This window comes from Carcharhinus amblyrhynchos, chromosome 2 (assembly GCF_965287045.1).
Source record: "Carcharhinus amblyrhynchos chromosome 2, sCarAmb.v2.hapA, whole genome shotgun sequence".
Classification (NCBI taxonomy): domain Eukaryota; kingdom Metazoa; phylum Chordata; class Chondrichthyes; order Carcharhiniformes; family Carcharhinidae; genus Carcharhinus; species Carcharhinus amblyrhynchos.
Genome location: NC_137325.1, coordinates 91,512,225 through 91,536,538, shown reverse-complemented (window position 1 = coordinate 91,536,538; position 24,314 = coordinate 91,512,225). Strand labels below are relative to the sequence as shown.

The 24,314-nt window shown below is 42.4% G+C and overlaps 1 protein-coding gene across 2 annotated transcripts in view; it reads left to right on the top strand.

The window, feature by feature from the left end:
- Positions 1 to 4,110: 4,110 nt before the first annotated feature.
- Positions 4,111 to 24,314, top strand: part of LOC145356485 (adenylate cyclase type 1-like) — a 242,107-nt gene continuing 221,903 nt past the window's right edge. For both annotated transcript variants that reach the window (XM_080209223.1, XM_080209218.1), the window contains exons 1-3: positions 4,111 to 5,692; positions 7,091 to 7,240; positions 10,885 to 11,003. In XM_080209223.1, coding sequence (XP_080065349.1) covers positions 5,099 to 5,692; positions 7,091 to 7,240; positions 10,885 to 11,003 — 863 coding nt within the window. In that variant the 5' untranslated portion in view covers positions 4,111 to 5,098. The remainder of the gene's footprint in view (positions 5,693 to 7,090; positions 7,241 to 10,884; positions 11,004 to 24,314) is intronic.

The following is a 24,314-nucleotide window of genomic DNA, read 5'->3' as shown; positions in this document are numbered from 1 at the left end:
TGCTGAGTTAAATCATCCATTCAGCAGTCCTGGTTGAAGATTGTTACAAATGCTTCAGCCATATCTTTTGCACTGATGTGCTGGGCTCCTCCATCTCTGAGGATGGGCATATTTATGGAGTCTCCACCTCCCAGCAGTTGTTTATTTGTCCGCCACCATCCATGGCTTGATGTGACAGGACTGCAGAGCCTAGATCTGATCCGCTGATTATGGAATCACATAACTCTGTCTCTTGCCAGCTGCTAATGCTGTTTCGCACTCTAATAGTCACTTCACCAGGTTGAAACTTCATTGCCTGATGATGCTCCTGTCATGTCCTCCTGCATTGAACCCGGGTTGATCCCCTGGCTTGGTGGTATTGGTAGAGTGAGGACTTTGCCAGGCCATGAGATTATACATTGTGGTTGAGTACTATTCTGTGCTGATGTGCCCACAGCACATCATGGTTGCCCACACTGAGTTGCTAAATCTGATTGAAATTACCACAGTGTCTGTGACACAACATGATGGAGGGTATCCTCAGTGTGAGGATGGGACTTTGTCTCCACAATCACTGTACGGTTCTCACTGCTTTCGATATTCTCATGGGCAGATACATCTGAGGCAGGCACTTTGCTGAGGGTGAATTCAAATATGTTTTCCCTCTTGTTGGTTCTCTCACCACCTGCCACAGACCCAGCCTAGCAGTCCTAGCTGACTCAGCCAGCTTGGCTGGTCATGGCATGACCGAGGGACGTTGAGAACTCCCAATTCTGTCCACTTTCCACATTCATGCTTCTTCCGACTGGTGTTCAGTACTGATTTATGAGCTGGGAAGGAAGTGGGGGGAGTTCATGGTAATCAGCAGGAGGTGTCCTTGTCCATGACGTTAAGGGATGTTGAGGACTCCCAGGGCAACGCCCTCCTGACTGTATACTGCTATGACACAACTCCTACCAGAGGTTTAGCCAATAGATTCCTGGGATTGTGGGATTGTCTTAGGGGAAGAGATTCCAGGAACTAGACTTGCTTTCTCTCACAGTTTTGAAGAATGAGCAATGACCTCATAAAATTCTCAGAGCATGAGAAGGTAAATGTGGATAGGATGCTTCCCCTGGCTGCTGAGTCTTGACAGTAAGAAGTGCGTTCAAATGGTCAGTGGATAGGCATATGGATAACATTGGAATAGTTTAGGTTAGAGGGTCATTAGGTTGGTTCCACTGGTCGGCGCAACATTGAGGGCCAAAGGGCCTGTACTACGCCATAATGTTCTATGTTCTAAGTCTTACAACACCAGGTTAAAGTCCAACCAATTTATTTGATTGTAAACTATTTGATATTTTACTATCAAATAAATTGGTTGGACTTTAACCTGAGACTTCTTACTGTGTTTACCCCAGTCCAACACCAGCATGTCCACATGCTGAGTCTTGAACCAGGGAACGCCATCTCAGAGGAAGGTGCAGGCCATTTACTCAAGAGTGTGGCGAATCTTTGAAATTCTCTACTCCAGAGGGCTGTGAAAGCTCAATTGTTGAGCTGGTTCAAGACAACAATCAATAGATTTCTGGATTCTAATGACATCAAGGGGATAGTGGGAAGATAGCGTGGAGGCAAATGATCAGCTATGATCTGCTTGAATGGTGGAGCAGACTCAGTGGGCCCACTGGTCCACTCTCTCTCCTATTCCTTTCTTCCTGTATTCCTCCCTGGGTCCTTGCCAAGTGGGGCAGAGCCTGCTGCTGGCCTACTAAGTTCTTGAGTGGCACAAGCTACAATGGGCATTCTCATGAAGACGCAGCTCTCCAGTCAAAGGTGGAGACACTCATACCCTCCACAGGATTCCAGCTTTGTGCCTTCATAAAAATATCAAACATTTTATTTGACAGCATGTTTTAAACATCTGCAAAGTAAGCAATTTTTAATGTCTTATCACATCCTCAGAACATGCCAAAGAATTTTTTTCTGAAATTACAACAAAATACCGTGGATGCTGGAAATCTGCCATAAAAAGAGAAAATGTTGTAAAAACTCAGCAAGTCTGGCAGCCTCTGTGGAGAGAAATGGAATTGAATGTGGAATGTGACATTGTTGATTTTTTGCAGTATTTTCTGTTTTTAACTTCTTCTGAATTATAGTCACAGTTGTTATATAGGGAAGGGGGCAGCCAATCTGCACACAGACAATACAGTCAGATAATCCGCTGATGGTGAGTGGTGACAGACATATAAAAATATCAACAAGGGTAAAGAGCTTTGATGAAGGACATCCATTCTCGAAACAATGGCTCGATTCTCACTCCACAGATGCTGTCAGATCTAGAATCATAGAAGCCCTGCAGTGCATGGTGAGACCATTCAGCCCATCAAGCCTGCATCCACAACAATCCCACCCAGGCTCTATCCCCGTAACCCCACATAATTACCCTGCTAATCCCTCTGATACTGAGGGGCAATTTAGCATGACCTATCCACCCAACCCGCACATCTTTGGACTGTGGGAGGAAAGGAGAGCACCCAAAGGAAACCCACACAGACACAGAGAGCAAGTGCAAACTCCACACAGACAATGATCCAAGTCCGTAATTGAACCCATGACACTGGCACAGTAGTTAGCAGTGCTGGTTTCAGATTCCAGCATCCATAATATTTTGCTTTTATCTGAGGGATAAAATTTATCATCCTTTAAATAGTGGGGAGGAGATTTAAAGTTTCATTTATGTATTAGTCACAAGTAGGCTTGCATTCACACTACAATGAAGCTACTGTGAAAATCCCCTAGTCGTCACACTGTGCAGATACACTGAAGGAGAATTTAAGCATGATCAATTCACCTAACCAGCACATCTTTGAACTGTGGAAGAAAACTGGAACACCCCGAGGAAACCCACGCAGATACGGGAAGAATGTGCAAACCCTACACAAGCTGTGACCCAAGCTAGAATCGAACCCAGATCTCTGGCGCTATGAGGCAGCAACGGTAACCACTATGCCACCCTTAAACATACGTCCAACTGTTCATTGTAAATCTTATCCGAAATGTATTACTGGTAGAAAGTTTTCTAATAGTGGCGCCTTTCATTATGCTGTCTGTAGTATTGGCGGCGGCGTTTATACATTAAGCTGCTAAGCGTTTAATTGGACGAGGCAGATGTGAAGGTGAGGTGTTTTGTTTCTTATGTCTGCCAGTGAAATGTTACCTGTGGGTCTCTGTGAAACAGTCCTTCACACTGGAGATCTCCACTGGAGGTAAATGTGAACATTGTGCAGAGATGCGCTGCTGCCATTGAAATACCTCTTGACTGTACAATTAACGCAACGTCCCAAACTAATCCGGCTGACACCATCTGCTTACGAAGTCACCGGCAGACATTCTCTTCACATGACCGGATTTGTCTCTCAGTCCCAGATTAGATTTTTGCAGGGCAAGAGATTAAGAGCAACCGCTTTTTCCCCCCACCCTGTAAACTATAACCTCGCACTGAGGGGTGGGGAATGTGAGGTTCACCCAGACTCCAGTAAGCCGCTGTTTCAATCGCCTTATTTCATTGCCTTTTCCACACCATACAGTCACAATTCAAATCTTTTGCACCAGACCATTAACTTAATGGAATAGGGGTCCCTTGTCTTATTATTGAGACTCTATTTAAAAGCGTGCCCCCCCCCCACCTCCAGAATACATGTTATTTATTTTTAAAACGCTTGGGGATGGAGAGGAGAAATTGGGTTGCCTCACTAAGCCGAACCAACACGGGTTGTGTTTATTTTTAGTCTGCACGGTCACACGGCAAATGGCATTAAAGAGCGATTTATGCAAATCTGCCAGCTCCCCTGCAACTAGACTGCGTTTCCCAGATCAATTGGAAAGGCAAACACTTATTAAATGTGTAAGATGTGCAAGGGGTGGACACGCTGAAAATCTTAAAACACTTGGCTGGCCCGCGGGCGGCGAAGCAACAGTGTTTGAGAACACAGCACCATCCTGCGGCTTTCTAGTTCAAGCTAGGATTCAGCAGGGTCACAGCTATTGATATGACCTACAAAAGGCAAAGCGTCCATTGCCCGATCAGTGACACCCACCATCCTGTTTGAAACACAGAAACACGCCGGCTGGCGGGCGGAGGGGATTTGCTTTCTCTCTCCACCTGACATATACTGTCTTAGCCTGAGCTTGAATGGAAACAGACCTTCATTCCTTGCACGTTTCCACTCGATTTGTTTTCTTCTTCCCTGTTCCCTTTTGCAAAGCGGCCACTTGTTTTATTACGCCAGTGAGCGACCTTTCACTTTTCTTGGCGCCACCTTTCGTAAGCATCATGTTAAAAGTACAAGTGGGCTGATTCCTTGTCATTGCTGCGAGTGTCTCCGTGTTTCAGTGTCAGTGTGTTTGAGTGGGTCTCTTCCTCTGTGTTTCAGTAGGTCTCAGTGTGTTTCAGTGCGTCTCTGCCTCAGTGGTTCTGTGTGTCTCAGTGGGTCTCCCTGTCTCAGTGGGTCTCTCTGTGTGCTTCAGTGAATCTCTGTGGGTCTCAGTGTGGTTCAGTGGGTCTCCAGTGTGCTTGGTTGTTGTACCTGATGCGGGAGTGAGAGTGTGCTGACACACACACACACACACACACAGAGGAATATCTCGGGTTTGTCTTCTGAGCTGTTTTAGGGTGTGAGGCGTGAGTTGTTTCTGGGAGGGGGGGGTCAGTGCGCAGGCGTCTTTAATCTGTCCCTGGTAACAGGCTGTGGGGTTAGGATGAGACCATTCTGTGTGTGTGTATGTGTGCATCAACAGGGCAGAGAGGCCAGCAGTCCCGGGGCTCTGGCTTCAGCCTGAGCTGCCAGTCGCCAACTTCTAGTTGTGTGTTATTTGCTTTTATCTAGTTGTCTATTATCTTGGTTCCCCAGCCTGATTTGTGTCCCCCATCCCTGCTGACATTAGCAAGGGAGGTCTGTGTGTGTGTGTGTGTGTGTGTTTGTGTGTCAGTGTGTTGTCTATGTGTGTTTGGGAGCTTGGTTTGAAGCTCTAACTCATCCTCATCGACCTGCGGATTCGGCCAGAGCTGCAACCCTAACAAGAGCGAGGCGGGCGGACAGAAGTGGCTGGAGGTGTTTTTGTTTTGGATGGCAATGACATGGAGGAAATACCGTTTCGTAAAGTCAGGACAAGAAGGAAGAAGTGTCCCTGCGCCCCGGGCTCCGCTCTCGACACTCTCAGCTGCGAGGACGAGTTCGACTGCAAGGAGCTGGAGTTACTCTTCCAGAATTATAACCTGAAGCTGGAGCAGACGGCCACCCTCAAAGCTTTGGCCATCCTCATCGTCATGACGGCCACTCTGGCCATCGTGGAGTTAATGTCCGGCCCGCGGCTCTCCATCTCCAAGGGCTCGCACCCGGTTCACTGCATCATCTTCGTCTCGCTGTTCATTGTCACCAATGTCAAATACCTACAGGTCACCCAGCTGCAGCAGATCGTCAAACTCAGCCTGCTGTTCGCCTTCACCTTCTCCTTCCTCTGCTGCCCCTTCTCTCTCGGATCCTATGGCTTGGAGCAGCCCAGCTCCCCGGAGCACGGTATGTGGCAGCTGATGCTGGTTACTTTTGTCGCCTACTCGCTGCTGCCTGTTCGGACCTTGCTGGCCATCATCTTCGGCTTGATGGTGGCCGTCTCCCACATCATAGTCACCGCCACCTCGGTGACATCCAGGAAGCACCGACTCTGGCGCACGGTAAGTCCTGCGGGCAATCCTCTCCGCTACTGGGGAAAGGATCATTGCTTGTTGTTTGTAAAAAGGAAATGTAAGATTTAAAACAGTACCATCTAAAACCCTTTATCTCAGTGTCCTTGGATGAACTCGGAACGATATTTCCATGTGTGTGTGCGTGTTTAGAGGGGTTCTATGACCTGTTACTGGCAGATTGTGAACGTAATCCATCTCTAGTTATCAGGGCTAACTTTCAAACTTCTGTCTTTGACCGTTCAGTGGAATTTGGTTAGACTGCGATCAGGTCGGTCCCACTTTGTTACTTTAAGACCGACCGACTGAATCACAATCCTGGTGGGTCCTTGAAATCAAAAAAACAGGGAATACTGGAGATACTTGGTAGGTCTGGACAGCAGCTCCGGGCACTTGTATTGGTCTGACTTTTATTTTCGCAAAAACACCTCCCTCCGGTTCCGTTTCTGTTTAAAACGCTGTGTAAGAATTACAATTTAAATTCCCTCGCCTATTCCCACTCAGCCTTTGAAAAGAGCCTGACTATAGGGGCGTTTTATTGTTGGTAAATAATTGGTGAATTCTTCATTTGGGAACAAAGAGTATCCATTATAACTTAGCCTGTTTGCTTAAGTGTTTAAATTCTCTTTCTATTCTAACTGCCGCCTTTTTACTGGAAACAAGGTTCAAGTCCTGCTCGCAGTAGAACACCTTGGATAAAGATTACAAATTGCCTTACAAGTTGCTTTTGCCAATCACTGACTCCTCTTGCTGACCTGTATCAAACATCGCACTCATTTCGAATTTTAAATCTGAAAATAATACGGTGAGGGCTCGTATCTAGTTCCAGTTGTAAATTACAGATTGCACCCTCACTTCACTGTTTTAAAATCAATCTTAAAACATCTATTCCCCTAATTTTCTTCGGGATAGACCGTTCGCTCCCTGCGGAGCCTGTTGCATAAAACTCTCACCCAGGACAGCCCTGGGCACTCTGGAGTGGCAGTACAGGACCATGACTGACTGTTGCCCAGCGAGTAACAGTCAGGAAAAGTAAATGAGGGAGGATTTGGTCTGTGGCCGCTCAGACTCCCCCACTGGTAATGAACGATGTTACTGAAGGGGGGGTTGGCGTCATATTAGACAGGATCTGATTTTAACAGACAGGCAAACTGGGAGACTTTATTGATTGTGTGTGTGTATAAAACGATTAGCCATAACTACTTTAAATCATTACCATTACTTCCTCAGGCTCTTGGAAGGGTGTTAAAAAATTGGGAAAAAAGTTTTACTGTTGCTGGAAGAAAAATAAATCACGTTGCTTTTTGGGGATGTTTGAGTCTGAGCTTGAGAGACACAGGGGTTGATTGCAATACATGTCTTTTTTTCTCTGTGTTGCCCTCCCCGTAGCTTGTGGCCAACGCTGTTCTGTTCGCAAGTGTGAATGTGTCCGGAGTGTTTGTGAGGATCCTGACGGAGAGAGCCCAGAGGAAAGCCTTTCTACAGGCGAGGAACTGCATCGAGGAACGCCTTCGTCTGGAGGATGAAAACGAGAAACAGGTCAGTGCAGTTGCCTGTGGTGACAGAGTGAGAAGCGCAGGGTGTGAAAAGGGGGAGTGTGTCAGGATGTGAAGAAAAATCTATGCACCTCCTCATGGATATTGTAGATTTAACAGAACGAATCGAGCTAGTTTTACATTTGTATGGAAAATATCAAAAACATGTAAACTTATGCTGGTGAATAAATGATCGTTGAAAGACAGAAAACAAGCTGGTTTGAAGTTGAGAGGGATTAAGAAATATCCAATATTTCTCGGAAACTAACTGGCCTCCGAAAATTGCAGACGCCCTCGCAATGTTCATTACTGTACCTAACATTTACTCTTTTGGTAGCCATGGCTTAGTTTGGTCTGAACAGGTTATTGAGTGAAACCATCACGTTTTTCAAATGTACGTTCCCGCACCCCCTTTTCCGTGGACTTTTTTTTACATATATTTCCCCTGAGAAGTAACATCAGAACTGCGAAATACATACATGATCTGAAATATCCAATACAAGAGAACCACAGACTCCTGTCGGAGCTGGGAATCTGAAATTAAATGTTTAAAAATGCTGGGAATACTGAGCAGATAAAACCTGTCAGCATCTGTGGAGAGAAAAGAGTTAAAACCTTGAACTTCCCGGGCCTTTCCGCCTCGGGACTTCCATAGCTTTGACAGAAAGGAAACTCCATTCTTGCAGGTCAGATTATATCTGAGAAAGGGGTAACCTGTTTCTTCTCACCTCAGACGCTGACTGACTTGCTAAGTGTTTCCAATAAGTTCTGTTCTTTTTGCTCATGTGTTTAATATTTTACTTAACATTAATATATATGCAAGATGCATGTAGTATATTTGTTATAGAGATTCTTGATATTATGTTTTTATCATAAAATAATCAACACTTCTTTATTCTGAGTCAAGGAAATAGTTGTAGTATTGGAACTATTTCCAGCAATGTTAAGCATGGTGATTAGCACTGCTGTCTCACAGCACCAGGGACCAGGATTCAATTCTGCCTTCAGTCATTGTGTGGAGTTTGCATGTTCTCCCCTTGTCTGCATGGGTTTCCTTCAGATGTTCCAGTTTCCTTCCACACTCCAAAGATAGCTGCTCTGCAGTGTAGTGGTTAGTGGTTATGTGCGGGTTAGGTTGATTGACCAGGCAGGGACTAGTAGGGTAAATACATGGGGTTGTGGAGATAGGGCCTGGGTGGGATTATTGTTGATGCAGACTTGATGGGCAAATGGCCTTCTTCTGCATTGTAGGGATTCTATGATTTGAGCCAAGCAGGTTAAAATGAGACTTACTATGTATTCAGCATTCTGAATGCTTTTGAAAATCTAAAGGTGGGAAAGGATCTGGATGGGGATTCGGTGATGAAGGTTTGTCAATTGTCAATGTTCACTGCAACAAGGAGAGCAATTGGAGAACTTTTCTTATGCAGAGATCAGTTATTTCCGCAGGAGATGACTGTGACAGAGGCCATTGCGCTTTGAAAAGAAAGTTGTTACAAATTTGAAGCAGGCGGCAAAACAACACTATGGCACAGTAGATTTAGGCTTAAATTATTCTTGAAAAATGTCAGCACAACACAATGGGCTGAGTGATCTCCTTCTGTGAGGTCAGTTTTCTATGGTTGTATGTCTTCGGAGAGAAGCATCTTGCATTTGCTTTCAAGCTGTAACTGTCTTCTGACAGAAAATCAGTTGTTTTCTGATGAAGCAAGTTCTTCAGCTTGTCAGGTTGATAAAACAGAAGTTCAGTCATGGGGGACACAAAATAAGACTAGTCCTACTTCAAATAAAATTAAGTAAGTCAATTAATCTGCAAGATTTTCCTTTCAGATTTAACAGTATGTTCTTCAAGTTCACAGTCAAAATAAGCTGGTGATAAATATTAAAATGAATGATTTAATGTGGTAAACAGTACAGAATGTGCAATGTAAAAATCACACTGAACCAACCGGGTACTCAATTGGGCATTATAATTAAGTCTATCGTGCCAGTCTTTTTAAGCATGATATGATTGAGTTGACTAATAAAGAAGGATGACCCGTAATGTACAGTGCAATATGATGTGTAAGCTGCCAACTGGATAATTGTCACATTCAGCATGTTCATTGATCCTAAACTATAAATGCCTTCCTGTAGAAAATTTTTCAATGATTAAATCTGTGCCTGGTGTTTAAAAAAAGCAACATTCTGAATCCTGATGGTCAGCAAACTAAATTTAAAATAATTGTGGAAATTAGTAATAATGCTTGCTTCCTTCTTAGCTGGACTCACATCATAAAATCAAATAGTTTCAAATGATTAATTGCAGTATTTCTGGTAGTAAGATGTCTGGCTTGAAGAATGGATGTCAGGATTGGCACAAATAGATAGAGCTGCTTAAGTTCCAAAGTCAAAAGCAATTTGGTTTCTTGGCCCAATTCAGAAATCCTGTTTGATTCCAGGAGCTAATGAAAATATTAATTGAAAATAAAATCGGGTGTACTAATGCCTATATTGCATTAATAAGCAAGTCATCTTACCCATTTTCTGTGTAAAGATCATTTTTTTGGAGAGCTAGCTGATTGATACTTAATGAAGGTAGAAATATTTTACTAGTTGTAGTGAGGAAGAAATCCTTCCGAGCACACTTATTCAGTCCTCAACTTCTCAGAATTTGTATCATTACAATCGATCAGCAGCAGGGTTTCTTCGCACAACCAAACTTGGGCCTATGTATAACCATAAATTGTTTAACTTTGTGTTCTCTGGGACACAAGTTCTTTGGGGATTAGCCTGCTTTCTGCCAATGGGAGTTCAGCTGGTTTCAATGAACTGCCAGTTAGGAGCTACTGCAGACAAGTTCTTTATGGAATGATTAATCATAAAAGTTGCGCGATGTTTTACACAGACACTGTGGGGCATATAAAGGGGTAACATGTCTGCATTACAAATATTGCAAACAGAGTCTTTTTTTTTTCTGTCCAGTTACTGTTCAATTTGTTAATTATCCATGTTATTTAAATATTAACATGTTTGGCTGAATGTCCCTATTTATCTACAAATTTTAGTGCGTATGTAAGGATCCTAATGTATTATCTCTCTACTAACCTACATTTTTTCATTGATGATTTTTGCTTCCTCTTGTATTGTTAAATTTAAATTTGCTGATTGAGTAATGATACATATAACAAAAAAATGACTGGTTTTGTTGTTATGATTGGAAACATCATTGGCACACAAATAATTTCTAGAATAAATATGTGAGTCTGGTACTGTACTTTATATATTTAAAAAATCATGTCGCTAAATGTATCAGTTCTATTGTTCGAGTTTTTTATTCCCAAAAAGACTCAATCCCTTTGGAAAGGCTTAGAAAACCCATTTACATTTATTTTAAAGTTTGATTTCCCTTACGGAAGCTTCTTAATTGCAGAACAATATACAATTTGACTCTATATACAATATTAATAGTGAATCGGATGAATAAAATTGTATTCATTCACATTAGATCATGCCCAAATGAATAAATTATAGTAATGATATAATTATAAATAATTTTAGTAAGTTGTTAAATCTGACACTTGGGTATTTTTAAGTAATTTAAAATGGCCTAATAATTTGAAAAGTACATATATATTACCTATAATTTTAATCTGTAATTTGTCACAGGAAAGACTTTTAATGAGCCTGTTGCCTAGAAATGTGGCAATGGAAATGAAGGAAGATTTTCTGAAGCCTCCGGAAAGGATATTTCATAAAATTTACATCCAAAGACATGACAATGTCAGGTAAGTCACTTTGCTTTTGTATTTTCTCTTTCAGTAATACTGCAATCGTGTATATGTAGTTGATGATTATGATTGCTTACCTGAAAAGTGTGTTATTAACATCCTATTGCACAAAAGTCCACAAATCATCAAATGAATCTGTAACCTCAAGATCAAAATATTGTTAAATGTTAAGAACTTAAGAATGAATTGGACACCTGCCAAGTATTTATTCATAGTTTTAAAAACAGTGAAAATCTTATATTTTTCAAATTGTTCAGCTTGTCTTAAGATTTATTCTGCGTGAAATTCCAGACTGGTTTATGGATACATCAAATTCTTAAGCAGTAAAACATCAGTTGAATAGTTCATAGGAACCAGTATAAATTTAATTTAGAGACCAATTTGAAAAAAGCACAAATAATGTAGCCTGAGTGATTTGGAATTTATCAAAATTACTCTCAGGTGCTTTAGGTGCCTCAGTCATGAGGCACTCTCATTTTGACACTGCTGTTTCCATTGAAGGCAATGGTTACAATAATGGTCATGTTCTGTAATGCCTTTCTTGTTGGCAAGTCATAAAATGTATTTCACACAGTTTTTTTTAAGCCTAGGTGACTTATTACATTGGCTGCAGTGCAAAGTTTAAACTGAGATTGCAGTTGCCTGCCCTGATAGTTCGGGTAGATGTTAAGGGCACCATGACAGCATTCACAGGAGAACATGACAGTTTACTGCTGGCTGAGCAACATTCCTTAAACCCCTCAGTTCTAATACCATACGTGGGACCATCATTTCTAGAAAAGGTTGGAGAGTTGGTCCCAATAAATCTGTTACTACTGGAGCAATCATGAGGTAGATAATTGATTAAGTTTAACACAGTACAACAAATGATTCCATAGAAAAACAGTGTGGTGCCTTCAGGAACAGTATCACATATTTATGCTTTAAGGCATAAAAAATGCATTCCTGAATGATGATTATGTAATTCAGAGAATGGCAGAGGAAGTTATCTAAAAACTGAACATTAAACTAATCACAACTCAGTTTTTGGAATTAATCTCAAATTTACCATTAGTGATATTGGATCAATAACAATATGTTTAATTCTAATTACATTGCAATTTGTCCATGATCATCAGTGAATTATCAACAGCACCTGAAAGGTAACTGTAATAGTACTTTTTAAGAATATACAAGGTAGCTTTATCTACCTTAAGTTCAAAACTCTGACATTATCCTCTCTTTTCTAAACAGTAATCAGATTATTATTGAATGGTAGCATTACTCTCTCCAAATGAACCTGATTTGTATACACAGCTGGTCTGTTTCAGAGTGGTAATCCTGTTTCCAAGGTCCGTTGTGTTGTCGCCATCCGCATTGTTGTATATGATAATGAGTATTCAACAGATGTTGGCTTTGGATCAGTGGAGGAAGGTTGGGGGGCAAACATCATATCATTGTTGACAATCATCACCATTAACACCATTACAATAAACTTTTTCTTTATAAGGCATGGTGTGGTACATATAAACACATGCAGTCACCTCAACTTGCTGTGTACTTAGGTGGGATGCTTCTTGATTTCAATGGTACAGTCAAATGCTCAGAGCATTTGACCATCCTTCCAAAGCAAATTCCAGGCCAGAAAATTTTACTCATGCATACAAACTTGAATACCAATATTAAATGCAATCAGGAGAGATTTATTGTTGTACCTTATCTACTCAGTAACTTTGGTGTGTTTTTGGATGTTTATTTTCTACGCCCTGTTGCAATTCTTTAACGTAATTGATGCTGCAAATTCATTCTGCTTCCTAATCCTTTGAAGCTAATATGTAATCCATTTCCCAGACTGGATTTTATGGCCCCCTTTGGGGCAGGTTGGTCGGTGAGGGGGCAATTAAAATTGAGTAACATGTCAAGGCTACCGTATCCGACATTTATCCACCGAACCCTTGGCACAATTTTACCAGCAGCGAAGAAGGCGTTCAGAGGCCTGTGCACCCTATAAAATCCAGTCTCACATCTCTGGTTAATAAGTGTAATGGAAAATTATAGCAGCTGATGATTTGGAATATTTCACGAACCATTGGCTGTGATGATATCCTATCATTTGCAACATTCTTGACTGAAGTTCCACAATTAAAGTTGAATGCTGAGAATTCTGAAAGACAGCTCTGACTGTGAAAAACCTGCTGGCTCTCCATAATATGGATTCTTTCTTTGTGTTTGTAAAGCACAGACCGCAATTAGCTCTCAAACCACAAACATAAGAACATAAGAACATAAGAAATAGGAGCAGGAGTAGGCCATCTAGCCCTTCGAGCCTGCCCCGCCATTCAATAAGATCATGGCTGATCTGTCGTGGCTCAGTTCCACTTTCCCGCCCTCTCCCCATAACCCTTAATCCCCTCTCTTATCAAAAACCCATCAACCCGCTTCTTAAAAATATTTAGCGAGGCAGCCTCCACCACTTCAACGGGCAGAGAATTCCAGAGATTCACCACCCTTTGAGTGAAGAAGTTCCTCCTCAACTCCGTTCTAAACCGCCTCCCCTTTATCTTGAGGCTGTGCCCCCTAGTCCTACTGTCTTTTTTGAGCGGGAAGAGTCTCTCCACCTCTATCCTATCCATCCCATTCATCATCTTATACGTCTCAATGAGATCTCCCCTCATTCTTCTAAACTCTAACGAGTACAAGCCTAGTTTATTCAGCCTCTCCTCATAGCTCAATCCCCTCAACTCCGGCATCAGCCTAGTAAACCTCCTCTGCACTCCCTCCAGGGCCAAAATATCCTTGCGCAGATGCGGCGCCCAAAACTGCACACAGTACTCCAGCTGCGGCCTCACCAATGCCCTATACAGCTGCAGCAAGACCTCCCTACTTTTATATTCAATCCCCCTCGCTATGAAGGCCAGCATCCCATTCGCCTTCCTGACCACCTGCTGCACCTGCAAGCTGGGTTTTTGCGACTCATGCACAAGGACCCCGAGGTCCCTCTGCACCGTCGCCTGCTGCAGTTTTTCGCCACGTAAGTAATAGTCCTTCCTACCATTCTTCCTACCAAAGTGGACCACCTCACACTTGCCAACATTAAATTCCATTTGCCATTTCCTGGCCCATTCGCCCAGCCTATCTAGATCCTTCTGCAGACTCTCCACACCCTCCGCACAATTTGCCGTTCCCCCAATCTTGGTGTCATCAGCAAATTTCGACACCCTGCACTCGGTTCCCTCCTCCAGATCATCTATATAAATGGTAAATAGCTGAGGCCCCAGCACCGACCCCTGGGGCACCCCACTAGTCACCATCCGCCAATCCGAATAGCACCCATTGACCCCCACTCTCTGCCTCCTATTTGACAACCAATCCTCTATCCACGCTAACACCCTACCCCCAACTCCATGTCCCCTGACCTTCTGCAATAACCTCTTGTGAGGTACCTTGTCAAACGCCTTCTGAAAATCCAGAAAGACCACATCCACCGGCTCTCCTCTATCCACTGCCCTAGACACATCCTCATAGAACTCCAGTAAATTTGTCAGACACGACTTCCCTTTAATGAAACCGTGTTGCGTCCGCCCTATCAAGCAATTCCCTTCAAGATGCCTCGCAATTTCCTGCTTAATGATGGATTCTAACATTTTACCTACCACAGACGTTAAACTAACCGGCCTATAATTCCCCGCCTTTTGCCTGGCACCCTTCTTAAACAACGGCGTAACATTAGCCGTTTTCCAATCTTCCGGCACTTCCCCGGAATCCAGCGACGTCTGGAAAATAACCACCAAGGCATCCACTATCACCTCCGCCATTTCTTTCAGAACCCTCGGATGCATTCCATCCGGTCCTGGGGACTTGTCCACAATCAGCCCCTCCAGTCTGTCGAGCACCACCTCTCTAGTAACAGTAATGTCATTAAGACCCTCCATTCCTACCACCTTTCCATCGCTAACACCCGGCAAATTATTCACGTCCTCCTCCGTGAAGACAGAAACAAAAAAGTTATTCAAGACCTTAGCCATATCCCCATCCCCTATCACTAGCTCCCCTTTCTCATCCTCTAAAGGACCAACGTTCACCCTAGCCAGCCTCTTCCTTTTTATATATTTATAAAAACTCTTGCTATCCTTTTTTATATTAAGTGCTAGCCCAGCCTCATAGCTTCTCCTACCCTCCTTTATCAACTTCTTTGTCAATCTTTGTTGACATTTAAACCTTTCCCAATCCTCTTCTCGCCCACTGCTCTTAGCTACTCTAAATTCCTCCGCTTTTAATTTAACACTTTCCTTCACCTCCTTCGTTATCCACGGCTTATTACCTCTCTTCCTACTGTCCTTTTTAACCATCGGAATAAATTTCTGCTGAGCACCAAGAAAGATCTCCTTAAAGATCCTCCACTGCTCCTCAGCAGACCTCTCTGTAAGTCATGATAAATCAAAAATATAACACGATGCAGGTTTCAATGCCACAGCCATATCTGGAAATGTTTATGGTTTACATTTTGTGAGATAATTGGGACTAGTATGCCTTCAGTTGTTTTTTAAGTAGAATTTTTATGGGTTAGGGAAAGGCTTCTGAAGCAGGCAGTCAAAGATTTATTACAATTTTCCACAGCATTTCGGTGCATAACTATTCTGTAACTTGCCACACTGAATTGTTAGACTATATAAAATGGCCATCATTTTAATGCATTAGTTCTTACTTTTACCAAATACATATTGATTTCAAGGTTGCAAGGTTACGCTTCAAACTTTATGAAATATATATCCTGAGTCCCACAATATTTTTTGTAATGACATCTTGATTGCATATTCAAATAATTGAATGGTGTTTTGTTTTTGAGGCATATATTTGTGCTCTGATACCTCAATGCACATTGCATTAAAAGTTGAACTGTTCAAGCGTGTGCATAATGGATAAAATCAATTGTGCAAAAATAGTACTTAAATATATTGTGGCATTATTTTATTAGGTGTTTGAAATTTGCGTTGAGGGAGAGCTCTTGAAGTTATATTTAGACGTCATTTGTAACAATTACAATAACTTGTATTTAAGTAACACCTTTAGCATAGGAAAAAACATCCCAAATCATTTCACAGAAGCTTTACTGGATAAACAAAAAATTGTCCACAAATTAAAGAGGGGATATTAGAATGCATTGATTGAAGAGCTAATTTCAGATGAGAATCTTAAAAGAGTAGTGAGTTGGAAAAGCAGTGAGATTTTGGAAGGGATTTGCAGAGCCGAGGGTTTTGATGGCTGAAAGAATGTCTGCCAATGGTGGTGGATCAAAGGGCGTGAGGGATTCGTAAGAGGCCAGTGAGAATGCAGAGTACTGGGAAAGTTGCAGGTTTGGAGTCAGTTGGAGAGATGGAGTCATGCTGAGAATGATAGGGGCATGGTGGTGGGGTGGGGGAGGGGAGGTGAGGGGTGGATTTTTAAGACAAGGAGTATTTAAATGGGAGACGTTGTGGACCAGGAAACCAATTTAGGTCAGGGACGATGACTGAGTAGGCCTTAATGCAGCATAGGTGATGAGTAGCATGACTTTGGATGAGCAGATGTTTGTGAAAGGTAAAAGATGTAAGAGGATAGTATTGGAATTGTAGTTTCTGGGGGTGGCAACAGTATGGATGTGAGCTTCACTCCAGATGGACTGACGCTGGGATTACTGAGATGGGAGAGCTAATATTTGTGTTGGAGAGGATGTAGGGTCAAATGCTCAGTTTAGAGCAAATTAGGTCACTGTGCTTGCGCACAACCAGGACTAAACTGAGCTAGTGCCCAGGGAATAGAGTGGAATCACTGGCAAATGAAAGACTTTACGGCAGAAACTGAAAACATTGGCTTTGATTTTTCTCAAAGCTTAATTGAATGACATTTTAACTCACCCAAAATTGGATGCCAGTCAGGTGGGATGACAATAAACATTCAGTGGAGACTGTCAAGATAAATAGCGGAGAATAGAACTGGATGTTGTGGTACTCTTTTGGAACCTGATGCCATGGGCTGGATTTTCCTGACTCCATTGAGATAGGGCTGGAGAAAAGATGGGGCATTCACAATGGTGCAGCTCCCTGACCCACTCCCAGCTTTCCCAGGGTTGGATTGGTAGCAGGATTATCTTATTTAATTGTTTATTGGGGTCACAAGTAGTCTTACATTAACACTGCAATGAAGTCACTTTGAAAATCCCCCAGTCTCTGCAGTCTGGTGCCTCTTCGGTTACACCGATGGGGAATTAAGCATGGCCGATGCACCTAACCAGCACATCTTTTGGACTGTGAGAGGAAACCGGAACACCCGTAGGAAATCCACACAGACAATGTGCAAACTCCGGAGAGACAATGACCTAAGCCGGGAATTGAACCTGTGTCCCTGGCACTGTGAAGCAGCAGTGCTAATCACAGTGCCACCGTACCGCCTGCTATGTGGAAGTAGACAAAAAATTAAGGTGGCTGGGAACAATTTTGTGGTGTCACTTGAACCTCCCTACTGCAGAGTGGCCCTTGCAGCATGTAAAGACCACCAGCTCATTGGAGACAACCTCCTTGCAGCATGCAACCATTACAGCTAGTGGCTGCAAGCTCCAATGAGGCCATGTTGGTAGAAAGCCGCAATCACCCACCTCTTCCAGTGGTGCTGTCATTGCTCCAGCACTGCTAACCCTCTGACTGGGCCTGGAACATCTGGAGCCTATTAAGGATGGCAAATGTGAGGAAAGCCAATTAGGATGTCACCTCTGGGAAAATTGTGCTGCCAATCTAGCTATTAGCAAGTCTTTGCTCAAGATTCCCATTTGGTCCTGATGTCAGGGTCTCAAAGCATGTTGGAAAGTCCAACCCCATGATATTTGGTAGATGCCACAGAAGAAAAGCATGTAGAAGAAAAATAGGAAGGGGTTAAAGATAGGTATTTTGGAACTATGGCAGTAACAGTGTGGAAGAGAAGCCACTGTTGAAATTCTGTGAATATAATTGACGAGGTAAGGGTAGAAATAATAAATAAATTCCACTCAGTTTGACAGTGAAGAAAACCTTTGGAGAAGGATGTGTGAAAGACTGCGGAGAAGTTGAGAAGGAAAAGGATGCGCATCATGTTCATAGGATGTATTTGTGATTTTGATCAGGGACGTTTCTGTATTATGTCAGGGACAGAAATCTGATTGAAAATTACATGTGTAGTTTTTAAATTAATATTTACATTTTTTCTATTACTTTTACAGTAACCTTAAAATAATGCATATTTATATCATTGGCAAACAGGAGTTAAATTTGTAAACTACAAGGTTAGGTTATATCCTCCGCCATTTTAAACTGTAAATTAAAACGCCGAGTAGCAAAATTAAGATGGCTGTCTCTTAGAAAATGGAAGAAAATTGTATTGTTTGTAAATTTAAAATGGCTACAATTATGATGTAAACAGGCAAGAAAAGTTACTGTATGAGTTAAAATTTGATGATATTTTGTTGTATAAGTATTATTAGCCATTGCTTTTGAAAACAACAGAAGCATAACCTCCAAGATAAAAATAAGTCTAATTTTATGTAAATGTTAAGCACAATATTTTCATTTTGAAATATTACAGATTAGTACTTAATGACAAATCATAATGATTAAAAATGTAATTTTGAAATTCTATTTTCGCATTTTCATCAACATTTGATCTCTTTAATCAGTGCCTTCATATAGGAGAGACAATCTATTATAAATTAGGGAGATAATGAAATGATTAACACATTGATACATGTAATTTCTTTGCAGACTGGAATTAATGAGAAGTTTATAAATATTCAGTGGCAAGTGGGAGTCTGATAACTGCGGGTGACGTATTCAATAAACCCACTCTAAATGTTTCCAATTTCATATATACAAAATAAATGTTTGTGTCAATGACAGAATTATTCTTCAAAAACAGTCCCAGTTACTTCTTTATCACAATAAAATTCAGGTTAAATATAAGGATAGAACTTCTGCCAGGTTATGCTGTTTTTTTTAACATAATTTGCCTGAAATTGGCCAACCCCCAGTTCAGAAATTCAAGGGTTTCAGTTCCAAGTTGCAACCAATGCAGAGTGAGTTTCCATGATTTTTTTGCACTCGTCAAGTCATACCAGTAGAGGCAAGTTTTTTTACACAGAAAGTGGCAGGTGTCTGTTGGTGGTGCAGGCAGATACAATAGGAGCATTTAAAGGGGTTTTAGATAAGCACATGAATATGCAAGGAATAGAGGGATATGGACAAAGGGCAGGCAGAAGGGTTTAGTTTAATTTAGTGTCATGTTCGGCACAGCATTATGGGCCAAAGGGCCTGTTCCTGTGCTGTACTGCTCTATGTTCTAAGCCAGCCCAGCTACAAAATTGGCCACACAACAGATTGAACAAATCAACCTTACGAGTTTCCACTAATTGTGCATGTTGCAGACTTTTGATGAGTTCTTAAAAATTAAGATTACTCTTTTGGATGCAAGGACACTTACAGATATCTTCTAAAAGTGTTTGAATATATATTTAAGAATAAGTCTTAGGAATAAGTCTTGGGTCACTGCCAGGAAGAGGGGCAAAAAGCAGTTGGGGGGACAATCCCCTGGGGCTGTTCCCCTCCAAAATAGGTTTTCGGTCCTGGAGGCTACAGTTGAGGAGAAATCAACTGGGGATAGCCAAAGGGAGCAGGTCTCTGGGGGTGAGCCTATTGGCAAGCCTCAGGTGGTTAGGGGTAAGAGATTGGGCCTCGTGATTGGGGACTCCACAGTTATGGGGACGGATAGGAGAGTTGGAGGTAAGGGTAGGGACTCTGGGCTGGTGTGTTGCCTACCAGGGGCTGGGGTCCAGGATGTATCGGACAGAGTATTCAGGACTCTTAGGGGAGAGGGAGATCAACCCCAAGTTATAGTTCATGTGGGGACACATGACATAGGGAGATTAAGGGAAGGGGATATTAAGCAAAGATTTATGGAGTTGGGGTGGAAACTAAAGGCGAAGTCAGAAAGAGTAGTTATATCTGGACTCTTGCCTGTGCCACGGGATAGTTTAGAGAGGAATAGGGAGAGGGAAAGTTTGAACTCGTGGCTGAGGGGATGGTGCAGGAGGGAGGGGTTCAGGTACTTGAGCAATTGGGGCTCATTCTGGGGAAGGTGGGACCTCTATAAGAGGGATGGTCTACACCTGAACCAGAGGGGAATCAATATCCTGGGGGGTAAATTTGCAAAAGCGATGCAGGAAGGTTTAAACTGATTCGGAGGGGGGGAGGGATAGTGAGGAAAGGGGGTGAAAGTGAGGGGGGCATAGTTGGGGAATGCAAGGCACGGCATAGTGGGGGTGGGGCGGAGCAGGGTTTGAAATGCGTGTACTTTAATGCGAGGAGTATTCGCAATAAAGTGGATGAACTTGCAGCGTGGATCAGTACCTGGGACTTTGATGTTGTGGCCATTTCTGAGACATGGATAGAGCAGGGTCAGGAATGGATGTTGCAGGTTCCGGGGTACAAATGCTTTAGTCGGAGTAGAGAAGAAGGTAGAAGGGGGGGTGGGGTAGCATTGCTAGTCAAGGACTGTATCACAGTGTCGGAGAGAAAGTTTGATGAGGACTTGTCAGTTGAGGTAGTATGGGCGGAGATTAGAAATAGGAGAGGAGAGGTCACCCTGTTGGGAGTCTTTTATAGACCTCCTAAAAGTTCTAGAGAGGTTGAGGAAAGGATTGCGGAGACAATCCTGGTTAGGAGTGAAAGTAATAGGGTAATTGTTATGGGGGACTTTAACTTTACGAATATTGATTGGAGTTGCTATAGTTCTAGCTCGCTAGAGGGGTCAGTGTTTGTACAAAGCGTGCAGGAAGGTTTTTTGTCTCAGTATGTAGACAGGCCAACTAGAGGTGAGGCTATATTGGATTTGGTGCTGGGAAATGAGCCAGACCAGGTGCTAGACTTGGAAGTTGGTGTGCATTTTGGTGATAGTGACCACAATTCGGTTACGTTCACCTTAGTGATGGGAAGAGATAGGCATGAACCTCGGGTCAGCAATTTTAGCTGGGGTAAGGGCGATTATGAGGCTATCAGGAGTGAATTAGGAAGCATGGATTGGATTAGGGGATTACAGGGACTGGGAACGTCTGAAATGTGGAGTTTTTTCAAGGAGCAGCTACTGCGAGTCCTTGATAGGTATGTCCCTGTCAGGCATGGTGGATTTGGTAGATCTAGGGAACCGTGGTGCACTAAAAGAGTTGAGTCGATGGTTAAAAAGAAAAAGGAGGCTTTTGTTCGGATGAGATTGGAGGGCTCAGATAGTGCACTAGAAAGCTTTAGATTGGCTAGGAGGGAGTTGAAGAGTGAGTTGAGAAGGGCTAAAAGAGGACATGAGAAGAATTTGGCTGATAGGATTAAGGAGAATCCTAAGGCGTTCTATAGGTATGTCAAGAACAGAAGGTTGGTCAGGGCAAGATTAGGGCCAGTTACAGACAGCAGGGGGAAGTTGTGTGTGGAACCGGAGGAGATTGGAGAAGTATTGAACCAATATTTCTCTTCGGTGTTCACGCAGGGGGACATGAATATAGCTGAGGAGGACATTGGGTTGCAGGGGTGTAAAATAGACAGTATTACGGTTGATAAAGGGGATGTGCTGGAAATTCTTGAGGGGCTGAAAATAGATAAGTCCCCTGGTCCGGATGGGATCTACCCTAGGATTCTCTGGGAGGCTAGAGAGGTGATTGCAGAGCCTCTGGCTCAGATCTTCAGGTCGTCATTGGTCTCTGGTGTAGTCCCGGAGGATTGGAGGATAGCGAATGTTGTCCCATTGTTTAAGAAGGGGAACAGAGACTTTGCCGGGAATTATAGACCGGTGAGTCTTACTTCTGTTGTGGGCAAGGTTTTAGAAAAAATTATTAGGGATAGGATTTATAGTTATTTGGAGTGTAATGAATTGATTAGAAATAGTCAGCATGGTTTTGTAGCGGGTAGGTCGTGCCTTACTAACCTTATTGAGTTTTTTGAGAAGGTGACCAAAGAGGTGGATGGGGGCAAGGCAGTTGACGTGGTATACATGGATTTTAGTAAGGCGTTCGATAAGGTTCACCATGGTAGGCTTCTGCAGAAAATGCAGATGTATGGGATTGTGGGTAATCTAGGAAGTTGGATCAGGAATTGGCTATCAGATAGGAGACAGAGGGTGGTGGTGGATGGTAAATATTCATCATGGAGTACAGTTACGAGTGGTGTGCCTCAGGGATCTGTTTTGGGGCCACTGTTGTTTGTAATTTTTATTAATGATCTGGATGAGGGTATAGTTGGGTGGATTAGTAAATTTGCTGATGACACCAAAGTTGGAGGTGTGGTAGATTGTGAGGAAGGGTGTCATAGTCTGCAGGGAGACTTAGATAGGTTGCAGAGCTGGGCCGAGAGGTGGCGGATGGAATTTAATGCGGAGAAGTGTGAGGTAATTCACTTTGGTAGGAACAACAGATGTGTCGAGTATAGGGCTAACGGGAGGACTTTGAATAGTGTGGATGAACAGAGGGATCTAGGTGTGTGTGTACATAGATCCCTGAAAGTTGGGAATCAAGTAGATAAGGTTGTTAAGAAGGCGTACGGTGTCTTGGCGTTTATTGGTAGGGGGATTGAATTTAGGAGTCGCAGTGTAATGTTGCAACTGTACACTACTCTAGTGCGGCCGCACTTGGAGTACTGTGTGCAGTTCTGGTCCCCGCATTACAAGAAGGATGTGGAGGCGTTGGAGAGGGTGCAGAGGAGGTTTACTAGGATGTTGCCTGGTATGGTGGGGAGGTCCTATGAGGAGAGACTGAGGGATTTGGGGTTGTTTTCGTTGGAAAGAAGGCGGCTAAGAGGGGATCTTATTGAAACATATAAGATGATTAGAGGTTTAGATAGGGTGGATAGTGATAGCCTTTTTCCTCGGATGGAGAAAGCTAGCACGAGGGGGCATGGCTTTAAATTAAGGGGGGGTAGCTACAGGACGGATGTCAGGGGTAGGTTCTTTACCCAGCGGGTGGTGAGGGATTGGAATGCCCTGCCTGCTGCAGTTGTAAATGCGTCTAGTTTGGGGGCGTTTAAGAGATCTCTGGATAGGTTTATGGACGAAAAGGGATTGGTATAGGCTAGTGGGTCATTGTTTTTGTAACTGGTCGGCGCAACATCGTGGGCCGAAGGGCCTGTTCTGCGCTGTAATGTTCTATGTTCTATGTTCTATGTTCTATATTTAAAGCAACAGATTACTGTAGACCAACTTAACCAGCAAATTATGCTGTATAGTTTTTAAAAATTTTTTCCCGTTATTTAAAATTGGGTTACTCAGAGGTAGTGGACAAGCCATTGATTAAAACTTATTACTTGTTCTGATAAACTAATTTTTAACTGTATTAATCAATCTGCATTAAGTTGTCACACATAAATATATCAAGGAATATTTTTAAAACAAACATTACAGAAATCTAACACTTCATTGATTGTGCCTGCTGGTATTACATTTGGTAAAATGTAAATGAATTTGAGCAGAAACTTTGTGGGGGATTAAAAGTCTTTCCAAAACTAACACAACTGTTGCTTGAGTCCAAATCACCAATTGTGCCCAAAATAAAAAAAACTTCACTCCTTTATTGAGTTAAATTTCGCATTTGTGAAGAGGTGATTTGGATGTTTCCAAATTTAAAAAGTATTTGTACATTTCTTTTAAAAGGCACAGTGGCTCTGAAAATATTAAACATTGTACCATACAATTTACATATCAACAGTCATTTGATAATTAATCTCAAATGAGACATAGCTGAAAAAAAATCAGATGCTAACCATCTCACCTGAGTAGCCATACCTTAAAGTTGTAGTAGATTGATTAGAAATGTATTTGGAGATTGAACTGCTCAATCCTGTATTTGACAGAGTTGTCCAGATGTGCAAGCAGCATGGGTGTTTGCTAGGGAATATTAAAACTCTCCTTGAAGTGTCACACAGCATTTCCTGCTGCTAATGCCCTTGTTAATATAGCTGTTGCATCAAATTAGTTTTGAAGTCAATTCCAATTAAACAAATGGAAGCAACTGTGATTTTGTTTTCACATCAACTGAATGAATAAAATATTGTAACCAAACCTTCCTTTATTAGTAAACCTTTACTCTCAGACGTAGGTGAGAGAATAACATTTGTTTATTTGCCTTATTCTCTTTGTTTGAATGTAAATATTAGTGACTGTTAATGAGTTGTAATATTGCATAACTAATTGCTGTTAAAAGTTTTTCAAGCTTACAGTTTTTCACTTTCAAAAGTTTACAGATCAATTGCACGGTTGGTTTTGCATTAGTACAAAGCAGCTTTAGATGCACGGAAT